At 47.5% G+C, this 19819-nt stretch overlaps 1 protein-coding gene across 14 annotated transcripts in view; it reads right to left on the reverse strand.

Moving 5' to 3' along the window:
* KATNIP (katanin interacting protein) overlaps nucleotides 1-19819 on the reverse strand; it is a 241234-nt gene that overhangs the window by 129369 nt on the left and 92046 nt on the right. For 4 of the 14 annotated variants that reach the window (XM_063612783.1, XM_055297728.2, XM_063612784.1 and 1 more), the window contains 2 exons: nucleotides 11978-12109; nucleotides 5820-5948 (listed from right to left, as the gene is read on the reverse strand). The exons of 4 other annotated variants lie outside the window; for them this stretch is intronic. In XM_063612783.1, the coding sequence (XP_063468853.1) occupies nucleotides 5820-5948; nucleotides 11978-12109 (261 nt within the window). The remainder of the gene's footprint in view (nucleotides 1-5819; nucleotides 5949-11977; nucleotides 12110-19819) is intronic. 6 more of the 14 variants (XM_063612788.1, XM_063612786.1, XM_055297730.2 and 3 more) reach the window with 2 other exon arrangements.

Here is a 19819-nt window from a genome sequence, read left to right on the forward strand (position 1 = left end):
CACTTTTATAGGGACCAGAGACACAGCAGGCAATGAGACGGAGCACATGTCTGCTATCATGAAGCTTAGATCTGGGATGGGGGAAGGTGTTTGAGGCCCTAAATACTGAACTTGCAAAAGACCTACAGCAATAGCTGGATGCGGTGGTGTGTGCCTGTAGTCTGAGCTACTTGCGGGGGGATGGCTTGGGGCCAGGTGTTTGAGGCTGTAGTGCACTATAATCGCACCTGTGAATAGCCACTGCATTATAGCCTGGGCAATATAGTGAGACCCCATCTCTAAAAAAAAAAAAAAAGTACTGATATGAGCCAGAGCTCCACAAACTATTATGTATCGTCTATTCCCATCGACGGATTTGTTGTTGTTGTTGTTTTGTTCTGTTTGAGATGGAGTCTCTCTCTGTTGCCCAGGCTGGAGTAAAGTGGTGCCATCTCGGCTCACTGCAATCTCCACCTCCCGGGTTCAAGCGATTCTCCTGTCTCAGCCTCCTGAGTAGCTGGGATTACAGCCATGCGCCACCATGCCTGGCTAATTTTTGTATTTTTAATAGAGATGGAGTTTCACCATGTTAGCCAGGCTGATCTCAAACTCCTGACCGCAGGTGATCCACCCACCTTGGCCTCCCAAAGTGCTGGAATAACAGGCGTGAGCCACTGCCGGCCAATCCATGGATTTTGTAATATGAGAATAAGATTTTCCTATAAACCATACCTAGGATTTACGATTTCAGAGCTGGCAGGTGCAGGAGATATTTAATTCACCATTTCTTGTTAAAGGAGGAAATGGGGGCTCCAGAGGAGTGTGACTTAGCCAAGGCCCCAGAGTGTTTATGGAAAAACCCAAGCTACCTTCCCAGGCTTGCGGAATCTGTCACTTGGTCTTTCTCCTCCCTAAAACAAGACTCGCAAACTCTGACATCTTCAGGAGGCGTAATGTTATATAAACTATCAAATAAACCACAGTGTTGTACAATAGGGAGTGGGGACCAGGCCAAACTGGGGGTGCATGCTCAGAAGAAAAGTTTTCTAAGTCGAAGTCAAACAGCAACAGTGATAACTATGGTGCGCCACCAAGCCGGCCAAGAGAACACATCTGTGAGCTGAAGCTGGCCCTTCTAGTCACGAATCTGAGCCCTCAGTTTGGCCACACTCCCTCCCATTCCTCAGTGTATTTCTATCCTTATCCTGCATTTTAGCATATTTTTTCAAGTCATACCTAATCAGAAAGCCTCTCCTACATGCCTCTATTTTCTCTGCATTGTTTTTTCTCAAGTTTGAGCCACATTTCAAAATGTAACCAAACTTAGAAAAACCAAATAGGATAGGTGCATATTTATTTTCATAACATAGTACTGTCTTAATATAATAACAATTATTACAACCAAAAACCAAATAGGATGGGTGCATATTTATTTTCATAACATAGTACTGTCTTAATATAATAACATAGTACTGTCTTAATATAATGTCTTAATATAATAACAATGCAAAATTAATTTTCTATTTATCTAAAATTCACTTTTTTTTTTTTTTGTATAGACAGGGTCTTGCTCTGTCCCCCAGGCTGGAGTGTAGTGGTGTGATCATGGCTTAGGGGAGCCTCAAACTCCTGGCCTCATGCAATCTTCCCACCTCAGCCTCCCGAGCAGCTGGGACTAGAGGTGCACATTAGCATGCCCAGCTAATTTTAATTTTTTATAGAGATGAGATCTCACTATGTTGCCTAGGTTAATCTGCAACTTCTGGCCTCAAGTGACCCTCCTGCCTCGGCCTCCCAAGCACCAGGATTACAGGCATGAGCCACTGAGCCCAGCCAAATTTACCCATTCAAGTAGTAAAAAACCTAAACAAATTATTCTGTATGTAAATATTTTGAAAATATATGAAAACTTCCTTGTCTTCTTAAAAGAGTATGCTGAACATAATTCAGTCTTTTCTTGATATTAGTGGTCACTATTTTGGATACAAATTGACCTACAGGCCATGCATGGTGGCTCACGCCTGTAATCCCAGCACTTTGGGAGACAAAGGCAGGTGTATCACCTGAGGTTAGAAGTTTGAGACCAGCCTGGCCAACATCGTGAAACCTCGTCTCTACTAAAAAAAAAAAAAAATAGCTGGGCATACTGGCACACATCTGTAATCTCAGCTACTCAGGAAACAGAGGGATGAGAATTGCCTGAACCTGGAAGGCAGAGGTTACAGTGAGCTGAGATCATGCCACTGCACTCCAGCCTGAGCAGCAGAGCGAGACTCTGAAAAAACAAGCAAACAATAACAACAACAAAAACAAATTGACCTGTAGTACAGGAGATATTTTTAGGAGCTATTCTGCTTCTGTACTTTCATCTGTTATTTTTTTAAGGGACATCGTCTCCCCTCCAGGTTTCCAGAAGTGCAGAATATGGTTTCAAAGAGAAGGGCAGACCCCATCTTCCATCCTGTACCTTTCTGACCTTGGTGAAACTCTGTATTTTTGTTGCTTTTTCACTGGTTGGTCATCTTAACTTTGTACGATGTAGAAGAGCTTTTAATTTTGGTTTTTTAAAATGTCCCTAATTTACAGTCCTCAAATCTAAGTCACAAAGTCCAAAGTATCTTAAAAGATGCTCCCTCCATTGGAGGTGTGCTCTAATCTTCAGGTCTCTGGTTCAGAATCACTGGGAGTTCTTTTGTTAAAAATGTGCTACCTCCTATCGACAAATTCTATTAGCTTAAAAGTTCAGGCCTAAAATATGCATCTTAAACAAATATCCTAAGTGATTCTTATGCATATCCAACTTTGAGAACTGCAGCTCTATCTTTTCCTTATAACTATGGTTCTCAAACATTGCGACAAATTATAGTCACATAAAGGACCTTAAAAAAGGGAACAATGGCTGAGTGCAAACCCAGAATCAGATCCTCTGAGTGGTAAGACCTGGGTATTGGTGTTTGTATTTAATTTTTACTCTTTATGTTGAGCTAATTATAGATTGCCTATGCCATTTGTAAGGGAAAATAAAGAGAGAGCCCATGTACCCTTCACCCAGTTTCCCCCAATGGTAATACCTTGCATAACTACAGCATAACATCACAATTAGGAAACTACATTGATACAATCCTACTATGCTGGTTTTTTTTTTTTTTTTTTTTTTCCCAAGATGGAGTCTTGCCCTGTCATCCAGGCGGGAGTGCCGTGACATGATCTTGGCTCACTGCAACCTCTGACTCCCGGGATCAAGCAATTCTCCTGCCTCAGCCTCCCAAGTAGCTGGGATTACAGATGCACACCACCATGCCTAGCTAATTTTTGTATTTTTAGTAGAGACAGCGTTTCACCTTGTTGGCCAGACTGGTCTTGAACTCCTGACCTTGTGATCCACCCACCTCGGCCTCCCAAAGTGCTGGGATTACAGGCATAAGCCACTGCGTCTGGCCTTGTTTTTTTCGTTTGTTTGTTTTGTTTGTTTTTTGTTTTTTAACTAGGTATCCTTTCTTTAGTAGAGATGGGATTTTGCCATGTTGGCCAGGCTGGTCTTGAACTCCTGACCTTGGTGATCCACCCGCCTCGTCCTCCCAAAATGTTAGGATTATAGGTGTTAGCCACTGTGCCCGACCATTTTTCTCTATTTCTTCTTTTGGTGATGCTTAGTTCTACTGGAGCAGCTCCTCTCCTCTTTAATGTGCTAGCTTTTTCTATTTTGAAAAAATGTAAAACCTACAGAAAACTTATCATGCTAGTATAATGAACACCCAAATACCCTTCACGTATATTCACCAGTTGTTAACATTTTGCCACATTTCTCTCCTTCTCTCCCCTCCCACTTTTTCCTTCTCAATATGTACACACATATTCTTGATCCTGACCCATTTATGCACAGCCCCTCATGCCTGCACACTTCAGTGTGTGTCTCCAGAGAACAAGGACATTCTCTTACATGGCCACAATGTAACTATCAAACTCAGAAAATTTAACATCAATACAATATTATCTAATATAATATAGTTCATCTCAAATTTCATTCACTTTCCAAAATTCTCCTTTTATGTAGCAATTCCTCTCCCTCACACCCCTAGGATCTCATCACATTGCCTCATTGTGTTATTTCTTTACTCTCCTTTAATCTGAAACAGCACCCTTTGTCTCTCATGCTACTGACTTTTTTTTCCTTCCTTTTTTTTTTTTTCCTGAGACAGAGTCTCACTCTGTTGCCTAGGCTGGAGTGTAGTGCCATGATCATAGCTCACTGCAGCCTCGGCCTCCCGGGCTCAAGTGATCCTCCCACCTCAGCCTCCCAAGTAGCTGGGACTACAGGCATGCACCACCACACCCAACTAATTTTTTGTAGAGATGGAGTCTCCCTATGTTTCCCAGGCTGGTCTGGAACTCCTGGCTTCAAGCATTCCTCCCACCTCGGCCTCCCAAAGGGCTGGGATGATAGGTATCAGCTACCGCATCTGGCTGTCACTGACATTTCTGAAGACTCCAGGCCAGTTGTTTTTAGAGTATCCCCTTCAATTTGGGTTTGTCTGGCTGTTTCGCATTAGATTTTGCTTTTGAAAAACACTTTTCATCCACATTTTCAGTCATGGATTCACTGAGGAGATATTCGGCTAAGGAGAGGTTCTCTCTATCATTGTTTAAAACATTATTAAGCATAACTGATGGATGGTCACCTCTGAACACCTTGCTCCTGGGCATAACATCAATAATATTCACAACAGACTGTGGCACATTCTGAGCAAAACCAGGTGAGTGCAATATTCCCCACCTGTGACTGTGAATTGTAAGGAACAAGGAGTCATGAGCCTGGGCTTCCAGCAGGTGCTTCCCTGAGGCCTGGGTGAGCAACATTATTTCTTTATTCCTCAGTTTCCTCAAACCACAACATGGGAATGAAAATCCCTGGAACTTAACTCACAGGGTTAACGTGGTGATGGGTGTTACATGCTCAACATGGTGCTTGGCACTCGGTAAGTGCTCATTTAACGTGAGCTCTTATTATTTAAATGTAACGTCATTAAGTCAAATCTCTTGTGAATTGTTTTACATCTTCCGGCCAGGCGCAGTGGCTCATGCCTGTAATCCCAGCACTTTGGGAGGTTGAGGCAGGAGGATCACTTGAGCCAGGAGTTTGAGACCAGCCTGGGCAATAAAGCAAGACCTTGTCTCTCAAAAATAAATAAATAAATAAATAAATAATTAGCTGGGCATGGTGGCACGTACCTGTAACCCCAGCTACTTGGGAGGCTAAGGTGGGAGGATCACTAGAGCCCAGGAGTTCAAAGCTGCAGTGAGCCATGATTGCACCACTGTATTCTAGCCTAGGAGACCGAACAAGACTCCATCTCTTTAAACAAACAAACAAACAAAATATATATATGTATATATATATATCCATTCTAGGCGGTAGCAGCCCAGAGCTGTTTTTGTGTTTGTATATTTGTTTTGAGACAGGTTCTTTGTCATCCAGGCAGACGTGCAGTAGCACAATCATAGCTCACTGCAACCTTGAATTCCTGGACTCAAGTGATCCTCCAGCCTCAGTTTCTCAAGTACCTGGACTGCAGGCACACACCACCACACCCTGCAAATTTTTTAAATTTTTAGTCGAGACAAGGTCTTGCTGTTTCCCAGGCTGGTCTCTAACTCCCGAGCTCAAGCCATCCTCCTGCCTCAGCCTCCCAAAGTGCTGGGATTACAGGCGTGAGCCACCGTGCCCACCCTGTGGTTTTCCTAGACTCTCTCATGGAGTCCATCTTATGGCAGGCACAGCTGCTTGGCTATGGGAAAGATCCCTAGCCCTTCGGGGTTAGGATGCTGAAAACTGATCTTACCATCACATCCTGAATAGTCAAGAGGATCCTTTCTTTGTCCGCGCTGCTTGAAGGGTCAGAATGTCCACATGCATTCAGAAGGGAGAAGTTAAAACCACAGGGCTTGGTACTGGTGGGAGATTTGGTATCCTAGGGACAAGCACAGAGAACTGGGCATGGTAAAAACAACTTCCTGTCCCTGAAGACATGCTGGGGCCTCGCTCTTCTGTTGGTCTCTCTGCCTCCCATCTTCTCCTCACTAAATCACCTTCTGCTCTTGCTCCTAAAGTGGATCTGATCACTCTCATCCCTGCTACATCAACACCATTGCCGGCACACAGCCAGTCAATGGACCAGGATCCAAACTCAGGCCACCAACTCCTAAAACAGTGCTCTGAACCACAGAGCTGTATGGCAGTTGAGTGAGTACCAGTGTAGAAAGATGGCCAAGGTATGTTGTTGAGTTTTTTAAAAAATGGGAGGCCAGGCACAGTGGCTCACATCTGTAATCCTAGCACTTTGGGAGGCTGAGGCAGGCGGATCACCTGAGGTCAGGAGTTCGAGACCAGCCTGGCCAACATGGTGAAATCCCATCTCTACTAAAAATTCAAAAATTAGCCAGGTGTGGTGGCACGTGCCTGTAGTCCCAGCTACATGACAGGCTGAGGCAGAAGAACTGCTTGAACCTAGGAGGCGGAGGTTGCAGTGAGCCAAGATCTCACCACTGCACTCCAGCCAGGGTGACAGAGCAAGACTCCGTCTTTAAATAAATAAATAAGTAAATAAGTAAATGGGGCTGGCCATGGTGGCTCAGCCTTGTAATACCTGGAACTTTGGGAGGCTGAGGCAGGAGGATTGTTTGAGCCCAGGAGTTCAAGACCAGTCAGGGCAACATAGTGGGATATGAGACCCTATCTCTACCAAAAAACTCCCCAACAATTAGCTGGATGTGGTTGTGAGTGCCTGTTGTCTCAGCCATTCGGGAGGTTGACGCAGGATGACTGCTTTAGCCCAGGAGGTAGAGGTTGCAATGAGCTGTGATTGTGTTACTACACTCTAGCCTGGGTGGCAGAGGGAGACTTTGTCTCAAAAAAAAAAAGAAAAAGTGGGATAATCAAATAGCATAGATGGTATAATCCTATTTATGTGAAAATAACCATTAAAAATGTTAAAAAGGCACCCACTCAGAGGTCATCTATATGGTAACCCCAAACATCAGGAACTGCCCTAAGTTCCTGCTATGGTAACCCCACGCATTGAAACTGCCCTAAGTCTCATCACTGGAATGAATGAAGAAAGACCGAAGGGATGTGCTGCGGAGCCTGGCTGGGGGCAGGGTTGGGGTGGGCTGGCCAAGGATGGTGGCCTTTAGTCGTTTATAAATGTCAGCAATAATGACTTTAAGACACTGAACTGTTATTGTGGGAAAAAACCTGACTCACCCCATAGCACCATCCACCCAATGGAGAGAACACTCAGAAGGCATTCCAGAAGACGTCAGGGTGGCCCTGTCTTCCTGTCACCTACCACGCTCTCAGGGACTTCAGAGGTAACTAAACTTGGGAGATACCACTCACTGGGAATGAGACAGGTCCAGGATATTCTGGATCAATGATCTCTTCTTGGATATAATGAAATATGCCATTTTTAGTCCAGATGGTTATCTACCCATCTACTCACAATAATTATCTCTGGGGGCAGTGGGATTATGAAAGGACTTTTGTTTTCTTTGTATCATTTGGTTTTTTTTTTTTTTTTTTTTAGAGACAGGGTCTTGCCCTGTCACCCAGGCTGGAGTGCAGTGGCATAATCATCGCTTACGGTAGCCTTGTCATTTGAATTTTTTATATCAATTATGCATTATCAGGAAAATAAGTATTGTAAGTTTTTAAAATGTACACTTTGTTTCATTCCTGATACATCAACAGAGACAATTTTTTTTTTTTTTTTTTTTTGAGATGGAGTTTCACTCTGCCCCTGCAGTACAGTGGCTCGATCTCGGCTCCTGTAACTTCTGCCTCCTAGGTTCAAGTGATTCTCCTGCCTCAGCCTCCTGAGTAGCTGGGATTACAGGTGTGTGCCACTACACCTGGCTAATTTTTATATTTTTAGTAGAGACAGGGTTTCACCACGTTGGTCAGGCTGGTCTTGAACCCCTGATCTTAAGTGACCCTTCACCTCCCAAAGTGCTGGTATTACAGATGTGAGCCATGGTGCCCGGCCAGAGACAATACCACTTAAATGGTGAACATATCATCCATTGCAGCATACAACCATGTCCCCAGGAAAGCCAACATAACTAAGACTTGGCACTTTGGCAGAACTCTCTGGAAAGCGGTGTCTTCCTTTCACCAGAGATGTAAAACAGCTATGATGGTTTCCCCTCAAACTTAAGGAGAATCCTGTATCTTTATTTCTGCCCTCAAGCCCCGTGCAATCTGACCCATGGCTGCTTCTCTGACCTCTCCTCTACTTAAGTATCACCTCATCAAGGGGAAGCCCCTGCACGCTCCATATAAAATAGCAGCCCCTGGCCATTTTTCTCTATCCCCTTCCTATTTTATTTTTCTTATCAGCTCTGTTGTCTCCTGACACATGATACTTGTTTCTCTTCTGCCTTATCCTCAGTGTCCGGAATGGTACCCAGGATGGTGGTACACTGGAGCACACACACCTAAGGGGACAGCTGTTCCTCAGCTCTGGTCACTGTTGGTGTGTAAGAATGTGGACCCCTTGCCTGGGCATGGTGGCTCACGCCTGTAATCCCAGCACTTTGGGAGGGTGAGGCGGGCAAATCACCTGAGGTCAGGAGGTCGAGACCAGTCTGGCCAACATGGTGAAACCCCATCTCTACTAAAAATACAAAAATTAGTGGGGCGTGGTGGTCGGCGCCTGTAATCCCAACTACTCGGGAGGCAGAGGCCAGAGAATCGCTTGAATCCTGGAGGCAGAGGTTGCGGTGAGCCGAGATCGCACCACTGCACTCCAGCCTGGGTGACAGAGTGAGACAACGTCTCAAAATAAATAAATAAATAAATAAATAAAAATGTCAGCTAGTAATTCATATCTTTTAAAAGCAATGTACAAGTCAACGGGGTGGAGGGCAACAGAACATGTCTGCAGCAAGCCAGTCTGTGATCTCAGAGAAGCTATGAAATTGAAGTTCACGGAAGATGTGATTAAAGGCGAGAGGCTGGTGTGTTTCAACAGTGAAGGTCAGATGAAAAGTACATATGCGGACATGCATTTCCTCTTGCTCCATTTCAGGCTGCGCTTGCAAACAGTGTGAGGTGGCTAAGTATATTTGGCCTCGTGCCTTTTTTTTTTCTTCCCTGTTCAGATTGCATCTCTTAAGGCTTCTGCCTTTGCCGAAAACTGGCATTGCCATTTTACTCTTTCACTTTGCAGGAAAATAACTCCAGGAGGAAATTGACTGTGAAGTCTTATGGAGTGCCCCCTCAAGATGGGGAAAAAAAAGAAAAGAGAGAAATATAATCAAGCACTCAGAGTGGAGAAAATTAAGTGCTGGCAGAGCAGCAGCCATGCCTATGCGGAGCACGTGCACAAAAGGATGCTAATGGGACTTAACGCTGCTGCCTCGCGTTGTAGGGAGCTTGGGAGCTCGCAAAGGAAGAGCTGTATGTTAATTTAACGAGAGGTGCCCAATGCTTGACCAAAGGCAAACTACCACGGCCTCTTGCTTGAAGGGCACACACACATCTGGGGCTGGGACTGTTAACATATTGTGCTTGGCTAAAAACCAGCCTCCCAATTAAGAGAAATTGATGGCTGTTTTGCACAGACTGATCCTGAGCAGGGGCCTGTTTAGTTCAAAAGCAAATTGTCTGTGTTGTTTGGGATTTGAGTTTTAAAGGTAGTAAAGTCCACAATTTTGCCTACTGTTTAACCCCACTTTAATGGACTGGGCAGAGAAACAAAGTCGTTGGATCATTCCATAGAAAAGGACTTTTATATTCTGTTTTAGGGAAACAAAAATTTTCCAACATACTCGGGTTTTTTGCAACCAGGATGTGAAACAAAGTGATCCTTGCTCTTTATCTGTCTTTCCTTTATCAGCAAATAAGGAAGTACAAGCATGAAACCAAAATCAGAGGAACATTTCCTGGACAGCATTCCCACCTCCTGTAAGAGTCCTTCTCACTTCACGAAAGCGACATGCAGAAGCAAGACTCTGCCTTTGCGGTGACGTCACTGAATCTGCAGCCGGGGCCCAGAGTTGAACAAATGCCGCTCTGGCAAACGGGGCAGGGTCTGGCTTAGCAACTTGACTTTGACCTACCACCTCTGGATAATTTTGCTTCTACATAACTATGGAGATGATCTACTCATTCTATTTATAAAAATAATGCCCTTGGAGTAAACCCCAACCATCCACTCCTACCTCCACCCTGGCCCAGGCCTGTTCTGCCCCAGTGCACCTAATCTTCCTTCATTCTTTATCCCCCTTGTTCACACTGTGCCTGCATCCTGCTCCTTGAACAAGCCTGGCCTCATGCCGTTGCACTTGCTGCTTCCTCTATCTGGAATGCCTTTCTCATTGCTCCTTGAACAAGCCTTGCCTCATGCCATTGCACTTGCTGCTTCCTCTATCTGGAATGCCTTTCTCATTGCTCCTTGAACAAGCCTTGCCTCATGCCGTTGCACTTGCCGCTTCCTCTATCTGGAATGCCTTTCTCATTGCTCCTTGCCAAGCCACTCCTTTTTTTTTGTTTTTAGACACAGTTTCACTCTGTCGCCCAGGCTGGAATGCAGTGGTGCAGTCTTGGCTCACTGCAACCTCTGCCTCCCGGGTTCAAGAGATTCTCCTGTCTCAGCCTCCCAAGCAGCTGGGATTATAGGTGCACACCACCATGCCCAGCTAATTTTTGTATTACAAGTAAAGATGGGGTTTCAACATGTTGGCCAGGCTGGTCTTAAACTCCTGACCTCAGGTGATCTGCCCACCTTGGCCTCCCAAAGTGCTGGGATTACAGGCGTGAGCTACATACAGCGCCTGGCCCCAGGTCACTCCTAATCCATCAGGTTTCAACTGAAATGTCATGCTGGAAAGAGGCCTTGCTTCTCTCTCTATGCTGGCTAACACTGCCTTCTCTCCCACACCATCTTGTTGTCCCATCTTTCTCTTCTGTTTTCTTCAGAGAACTTATTGATACCTGAAATGATCTCATCATTTATTTCTTCCTTTTTTCTTCACTGTCTGTCTCCCCTTTGGAACATAAATTGCTTAAGAACAGGCACCTCACTGGGTGCAACCCATGCCTGTAATCCCAGCCACTCAGGAAGCTGGGGTGAGAGGATGGCTTGAGCCCGGGAGTTCAAGGCTGCAGTGAGCTATGATTGTACCAACGCACTCCAGCCTGGGTGACACAGCACAATTCTGTCTTTAAAAAAATGATACAAAAATAAAAAAGTATAGGCATCTCTTCAGTTTTGTTCATTTCTGAATCTCTGGTGCCTGGGACAGGGCCTGATGGTCAGTGAGAGCTGCTTAACAAATGCCTGTGGAAGGAAGGACTGGGATATACTTTTGCAGTTCAAAGGATTTCAGGAATGAAATGGCAATCTGAGGATGGGGAGTAAAATGTCCTGTTGTCAACCTTGTAAGCTGCTAAACCGACATGGACTCCAAGCTAAAGCTGCATAGGCCTCTAGGCTTTTAAACATGTGGCTCCTGCCGCCCTGGGGGTGGTATTCGAAATATTTATCAGGTGCATGTATACACATGTGGACAGGCTGAGCATCAGCAATTCCTGCCTGCCCTCACCAACTTGCCCCTCAAACTCTTACCCAGCTTTTAGGACCCAGGACAACAGTTACTCCCTCTAGGAAGCCTTCCGGGATCCTCTCCCTCCTCTGTCTGCACCATGCTCTGCCCCAACCTCTCTGCATTCTCTCCCTGTACAGGGAATATGTGCTGGTGACCCTTAGAGGTCAGACCCCGGCCTCATCGACCCCTGGTCACTGGGTGCCTCTGAATGCTGACCTCTAGCCCAAGGTCTGCTCATCAAACTGTGTGAAATGAACGCAAGAGTGAAGGAACACAGTGGCGAGTGAAGGACAGAATAAATAACTGTCAGAAAGTGCCCCGAGGGGCCACTGCAGCACTGAGCCTCGCCGTCCTTCAGGTGTCCCGAGCACAAGGCCAAGGCCATCCCTACCTGCGGATGATCCTCAGAAGTGTTGTTTGCCTGGAGAGTCGCATCCCCACACAGCTCAAAATCATCAGAATAGTCCACAGGAGGTTCAATGTGGAGCCGCGGGCCAGCTTCTGTTCTGATCTGTACAGTTTTCTGTACAAAAATGCAGACCATTTCAGATAAGGTGGAATGAGGTCTTTATTCCTCTTCGGGGCAGGGACTGGCACTGGAGAGGTGCAGCCAGGATCTACGGGCTTAGATACCATGGGGTGGTGTGCCTGCATGCAACAGCAGTGGTGTCATGACGAGCATGGGCCACAGGCCTCCTCCCCATCTGGGCCAGCACTGGATGGGCCATGCCGCCTCGCTCAAGAGTCTACTACTTCTTGCTGTCCAAAGAACATGCAGGAGAATTTTTAAAAATAACTTTTTGGTTGGAAATTCTGTTCTTTTTTTCTTTTTGAGTCAGGATCTCACTCTGTTGCCCAGGCTGGAGTGCAATGGTGCGATCTTGGCTCCCTGCAACCTCTACCTCCCAGGTTCAAGTAATTCTCCTGCCTCAGCCTCCTGAGTAGCTGGGACAACAGGCACCCACCACCACGTGGCAAATTTTTGTATTTTTAGTAGAGACGGGGTTTTGCCATGTTGGCCAGGCTGGTCTTGAACTCCTGGCCTCAAGTGATCCGCCTACCTCGGCCTCCCCAAGTGATGAGATTACAGGCATGAGCCACTATGCCCAGTCAGTTGGAAATTCCTTATCAGTAGACTTTTAGTAGGTGCTAAACTTCTCAAAAAGGACTTTGTGGTCAAGGCATGGTAGCTCACACCTGTAATCTCAGGATTTTGGAAGGCCGAGGCAGGAGGATCACTTGAGGCCAGGAGTTGGAGCCCAGCCTAGGCAACATAGTGAGACCCCCATCTCTACAAAAAAATTAAAAAAATTAACCAGGTGGCAGGGCATGATGCCTCACACCTGTAATCCCAGCACTTTGGATGGCCGAGGTGGGCGGATCACCTGAGGTCAGGAGTTCGAGACCAGCCTGACCAAGATGGAGAAACCCTGTCTCTACTAAAAACACAAAATTAGTCAGGTGTGGTGGCGCATGCCTGTAATCCCAGCTACTCAGGAGGCTGAGGCAGGAGAATCGCTTGAACCCGGGAGGCAGAGGTTGCAGTGAGCCGAGATCATGCCATTGCACTCCAGCCTGGGCAACAAGAGCGAAACTCCATTAAAAAAAAAAAAAAATTAGCCAGGTGTGGTGGTGTGTGCCTGTTGTCCCAGCTACTCGGGAGGCTGAGGTGGGGGGATCGCTTGAACCCTGGAGTTTGAGGCTGCAGTGAGCCAAGATCACACTACTGCACTCCAGCCTGGGTGACAATGTGACACCCTGTCTTTAAATAAAAGAAAGGGGGGGCTTTGTGATCAGACTTGTTTGGGAAACCCTGGCCTACATACTCACACTGTGGATATCCTAAAATGAAACACAGCATGGGACATTTCCCAAACTTTCTGGACTGCGGACACTCTGGACTGGGGCCTCTCTTTCTTCTAGTATTCCTTGGATCGTTCTTTGGGAAGGAAACTCATTGGCCTGGTGTGGCCAATTACAGACTCCCCTCCAATATCCACTTTCCCCTTCTTCTATTGCCTGGAGTTCCAGATGTGCACATGGAGTCCCAGGTCCCCCTGCAGCTAAGAGGAACCACGTGAACATGTTCTGATTCACGAGCTGTGGGTGGGAGGGAGGGATGTGCATTGCATCTTCCAGGTGTCTCCTCAAAGGGCAGGGGCCAGCTTCCCCAGGCCCTGCAGCTTCCCCTGCCAGCTGCAGTGGGGAGGTGGGAGTGAGCTGACTGGTGCTGGGGGGAGAAAGGCAACATCTGGAGGACGGTCAGAGTAACAGGGGTTCCTCGGTGACCTCATGGAGCAAGGGCGAGTGCTCCCATCTAAGCAGTGTTGTGTCAGAGACAACAGCTTTCATGCTGTTCAAGCCACTGTTACTTGTGTCTCCCTGCTGGACAGCCAAACCTGCACCTTAACTGATGTACCTGGCACACAAGCTTCCCTACCACGTGGCCACAGCCCACCTTCTTGCCCTGATTGCTGCACAGACAACCACACACCTGATAATTAGGCCAAACAAAGGGCTTCTGGGGCTGCGAGGATTTGCAGCTCCATCAGTCCAGCATCCAGGCTGTGTCCTTCAGGAAACACCTCCCTTGTTTTCCTCTGGGACCCAATTTCCTCCCAACTCTCGGTCCACATGTGGCCCCATGGTGGGGATTTGAGGCAGGCCTGGCCAATCCACCCATTCCACCCTTATAACATGCTATGGCCAGCCAGTCCAGGGATAGAAATGGACCTAAGGTAGCAATGAGAACAGCCCTGGATTCCTGTTAGAGCCGTGGGAAAGAGGTGCTCTCTTCTTGCGGGATGTGAAGCTAGAGGGAAGTCTGTCAGGAGCTGCTGGGGACCATCCTGTCCCTAACAGAAAGAGCAAAGAGAGCTGAGAGGATGAAGCAGAGTCCTGATGGGTTTTAGAAGCCCTGGATCCAGCTGCACCTGAAGCGAGCCCCACTGAAACATTCTCCTTTTTGCTTAAACCAGTGTGAAGAGGATTAAAGTTATTTGTGACAGTCTTGGCCCTCCTTTGTACCCTGAACTCTCCCACCTCTGTGCCTCTGCTCATGCTATTCTCCCAATCTGAATGCCATTCTCCCAAATCTTTTCCATGCATCCAAACCATACCTAGCTTTGGAGACAATGCTCTCTGCCTACCCGGTATCTGTCAGCTGCCTGACTCTACTGAGGTGCCCATGTGCCCCACTAAGACAGTCACATTGCTGGGGGCCCTTGCAGCTAGGGATGGCCACGAGATCCAGGTGTGGCAATGCTAGTGGTTAGAAGTCTACAAGGCAGAGCTTCAGAGAAAACTCTGTTTTCCTGGTAATCAGGAGAGACTCAGTGCAGACAGGACTTCTGTCCTTTACCCTTGTACCCTTCTTCCTGACTAGAATGTGGGTGGGATGTTTGGGAACACAGCCGTCATCTTGTGAGAATGAGGAAGAAAGCCACACACCAAAGATGGCCCAGTGCAACAGAGAAGCTGGGTTCCTGGTGGCCCCATCCACCCATGCCACCAGGCTGCCTCCAAGTGCATTGTTCACAAGTGAGGAAACAGGAGCCATGGTCTCTAAGCTGCAGCAATCTAGTTTCTGTTGCAAGCAGCTCAACTCCATCCCACTTGCTAACCCACTCTGGGCACTTGTTACTTTTGCGTTTCTGTTACTGTGTCTCCCGTGTGGTGAAGGGCCTGGGTTCTAGACTCAGGCATGCTACGCAATTCCTGGAACTCTGATGCCTACTCCTTATGTGACCTTGAGCAAGTCACCTAGCCTCCCTGAGCCCAGTTTCCAAATCTGTTAAGACAGCACTCATGAATCTTCATCAGAGAGCTGCCACAAAGATGACACGCAGTGACGCAGGTGAGCCCTTGGCTGGGGCTTTGGCACACAGCACCACAGAGCTGCACCTATTTACATGGCATCAACTCTGCACAGGTCACCAGACTGCCTCTTAGGTGTAAGTTTCATTCGGCATAGCCCCCAAAAGCCAGCCAACCATGTCCTCTGGTAGTGAACCAGAGAAACTGCCACCTGCTCCGAGGCTGGAGGTAAAGCTGGCTGTGTTGGACTCAGTAAGCAGGGCCAGGGCTGGCTTGAGGGGAGTCTCACTCTCAGGCACCGACCTGTCCATGCACAAATCGAGCATGAGGCCTCCTTTACTATTCTGCTCCAGGTGCCTTACTTACCTCGCCTTGTCCTGGCCCTGTTACTGAAAGACAGAACAGGACACAGAGTACGTGCATGAACTCTAAGACTCACATAAAGGGTACTCAAGGGTAATTAGGGGCTGGGCAAGGTGACTCATGCCTGTAATCCCAGCACTTTGGGAGGCTGAGATGGGAGGACTGCTTGAGTCCAGGAGTTTGAAACCAGTCTGGGCAACATAGTGAGACCACATCTCTAAAAAAATAAATAGATAAATTAGCCGGGCGTGGTGATACGTGCCTGCAGTCCCAGCTACTTGGGAGGCCAAGGCAAGAGGATCACTTGAGCCCAGGAGTTCGAGGCTGCAGTGAGCTATGATCACGTCACTATGCTCCAGCCTGGGTGACAAAGCAAGATCCTGTCTCTAAAGAAAAAGTGAGCAAAGAAGGGCTCAGAGAAGGACAAGTGACTAAAAGAAAAATGATGCAGGAGGAAATTGAGAGAGAAGGCCTCCGTGGGAGCCTGTGAATGGGGCTGGCACCCAGCCAGATGCCCACTAGGGCTGTTATCATAGGAGACTCTGGAGCTAAGAGGGGCTGGGGAAGGCACGATCAAGATTACATCTTTGGCTGAGCGCGGTGGTTCACGCCTGTAATCCCAGCACTTTGGGAGGCTGAGGACGGCAGATCAGTTGAGGTCAGGAGTTCGAGACCAGCCTGGCCAGCATGGTGAAACCCTGTCTCTACCAAAAATACAAAAATTAGCCAGGTGTGGTGGTGTGTGCCTGTAGTCCCAGGTACTCGGGAGCCTGGGGCAGGAGAATCGCTTGAGCCTGGCAGGTGGAGGTTGCAGTGAGCCGAGATCGCGCCACTGCACTCCAGCCTGGGCAACAGAGTGAGACCCTGCTTAAAAAACAAACAAACAAACAAACAAAAACAAAAGATTATGTCTCTGGAAGATGGACTAGGGAGGAACTGGCCCTAGAAAAAGCAATTTCCTAGAACTGGTCCTAGAAGCAGCAAAAAAATAAATAAATAAAAAAGAAAAAGCGGGGGGTGGTGGTGGTGGTAGTTAGGGCATGCATTTCCCTTGAAGCCCTGGAGTTAGAACTTTTCACCCCCTGTAATATTCAATTCTCTGCAGGTTTAGTAAACATAAGGATTATCCAGATGATGAAGAAAATGATGTCAGAGTCTTACTGACCTACCAAACTCTAGCAGTTTGGACAGAACTCCTTTCTGATCCAAGTTCACAATGCCCCGCTCCCCCATCAATGCTTTCACACTATGTGCCATGTCACTGGGTGCCACTCCAAGCACTCAGGTGCATTCACTCATTTAGTTCTTTTTTTTTTTTGAGACAGAGTCTCACTCTGTTACCCAGCCTGGAGTGCAGCGGGATGATCTCGACTCACTGCAACCTCTGCCTCCTGGGTTCAAGCAATTCTTCTGCCTCAGCCTCCTGAGTAGCTGGAACTACAGGTGCCTGCCACCGGGCCCAGATAATTTTTGCATTTTTAGTAGAGACGGGGTTTTGCCAAGTTGGCCAAGCTGGTCTCGAACTCCTGACCTCAAGTGATCTACCTTGGCCTCCCAAAGTGTTGGGATTACAGGCGTAAGCCACCGTGCCTGGCCGCTCATTTAGTTCTCAGAGCAACCCAAGAGGGAAGCTGAGTCACAAGGGTGTAGGCCACTTGCCCAAGGCCACACAGCGAGGAAGTTGCACAGCCTAATCACAGGCCTGACACTAAACCAAAGATGGGCCAACATTTCCTGTAAAGGGCCAGAAGTATTTTAGACTTTGCAAGCTATATGGTCTCTGTTAGGATACTCAGCAATCCTATTGCAGCTCAAAAGCAGCCACGGGCAATGACTAAAGAAATGAGCATGGTTGTGTTCCAGTAACACTTTATCTACAAATATGGGCTGAGGCTAGATTTGGCCCAAGGGCTGTAGTTGTGGATGAACTCTTGTTCTAAATCACCACGCTGTACTGCCCCCAGCAGGCATGTTGAAGAATAAATGTGTCCCACCTGGGCTGGGTGTGGTGGCTCACACCTCTAATCCCAGCTCTTCAGGAGGCTGAGGCGGGAGGATTGTTTGAGGCCAGGATTTTGAGAGCAGCCTGGGCAACATGGTGAGACCTTGTCTCTACAAAAAAAAAAAAAATAATAAAATAAAATTAAAAATTAAAAAACAATGTGTCCAGCCTGGGCTACAGTGGCCTTTGGACTGGGATTAGAGAACTTCCCTGGCCAGGTGCGGTGGCTCATACCTGTAATCCCAGCAGTTTGGGAGGCTGAGGCAGGCGGGTCACCTGAGGCCGGGAGTTCAAGACCAGCCTGGCCAACATGGCAAAACCCCGTCTCTACTAAAAATACAAAAAATTAGCCGGCATGGTGGCACATGCCTGTAATCCCAGCTACTCGGGAGGCTGAAGCAGGAGAATCGCTTGAACCCAGGAGGCAGAGTTTGCGGTGAGCCGAGATCAAACCACTGCATTCCAGCCTGGACAATAGAGCAAGACTCCATCTCAAAAAAAAGAAAGAAAGAGAAACAAAAAGAAAAGAAAAAAGAAAAAAAAGGGAATTTCTCAAGCATATCTAACACAAAAAAGGAGGCAGGGGCTGAGCTACAGATCATTTGAAGAAAAGATCTTAGAGAGATGGTGGAAAGGGCTGAAGAAAAGCAGCTGGGATTCTGCCTGGGAGAACAGGGAGGAGGCGGGGTGCAGCAGGAAAGTGCATGGCCACGCCTTCCTATAGAAGATGGGTTGCTTGCAGATGCCCCTCTGGACTCCCAGTGCCCCCTGCTGTTTTCACCTTCTCTGCTCCTCTGCTGCTCAATCTCTTGACGATCTGTCCCATGTTGCCCCGGGGTTCCAGCTCCACATATGGCGCAGCTTCCTCCCAGGCACTATCAACTTCCTCTTAGCACATGTGTTAGCCTCGGCGCTAGGGCCTGTGGAGGGAAAGCACTACCCGGAACATATAACCAACACTGGGGGTTTCCAGGCCCGGAGATTCCTGGAGGTCTTCCTGCCTCGACTGGGATGAAGCTGTAAAGGCTTTGAAGTTCATCACTGATTTGAATTTTCTTTTTTTTTTTTTTATTATACTTTAAGTTTTAGGCCCCACAACAGGCCCCCCACAACAGGCCCCGGTGTGTGATGTTCCCCTTCCTGTGTCCATGTGTTCTCATTGTTCAATTCTCACCTGAGTGAGAATATGCGGTGTTTGGTTTTCTGTCCTTGCAATAGTTTGCTGAGAATGATGGTTTCCAGCTTCATCCATGTCCCTACAAAGGACATGAACTCATCATTTTTTATGGCTGCATAGTATTCCATGGTGTATATGTGCCACATTTTGTTAATCCAATCTATCATTGTTGGACATTTGGGTTGGTTCCAAGTCTTTGCTATTGTGAATAGTGCACAATTTTCTACCATACCTCCCAGGAGAGCATGCTCCTCCCTCCCCCCGAGAAACTACTCAATTTACATCCAAATACCAGTAGGCCTTCTAGCTGGGGAAGAGATGGCTCGAGAGGGGGCAAGGAGGAGGGACCACAGGGCACGGGGCCCAGGCCTGAGGGGCTGCCTGACTCACCAGCACCGGCCAGGGCCTAGGGTGCGGCCTGGCCTCCCCATGGGTTTCTAGTCCTTTGTCCAGAAAAAGGGGGCCTGGACTAGGGTCCTGCTACTCTAAGTGTGGTCCGTGGACCAGCAGCATTAGTATCTCCTGGGAATTTGTGAGAAATGCAAAATTCCAGGCCCCTCTTTGCCTCGGGAATCAGAATGTGAACCTGAGCAGTATCCCAGGTAATTTACACGCACGCACATTCAATTTCCAATAGCATGAGATCAGGAGATCGACAAGGCTTTGTGGTGGAAGCCGTTGTTTCTGCCTGTCCAGCACATACTCCCCTGTGTTTGGTAAAAGCACCCTGTTTTGGCTTTTTGAGATGGTGTCTTGCTCCTCACTTCCTGCCCGAGCCCCAAGAGGTTCACATGGCACTGAGTCCTTCCAAGGGGTGGAAGCACGTGACCCAGGCCTAGCAATCAGAGCATGCGATTCCCCTGGCCCCCAGTGAT

Source organism: Symphalangus syndactylus, chromosome 11 (assembly GCF_028878055.3).
Source record: "Symphalangus syndactylus isolate Jambi chromosome 11, NHGRI_mSymSyn1-v2.1_pri, whole genome shotgun sequence".
NCBI lineage: Eukaryota > Metazoa > Chordata > Mammalia > Primates > Hylobatidae > Symphalangus > Symphalangus syndactylus.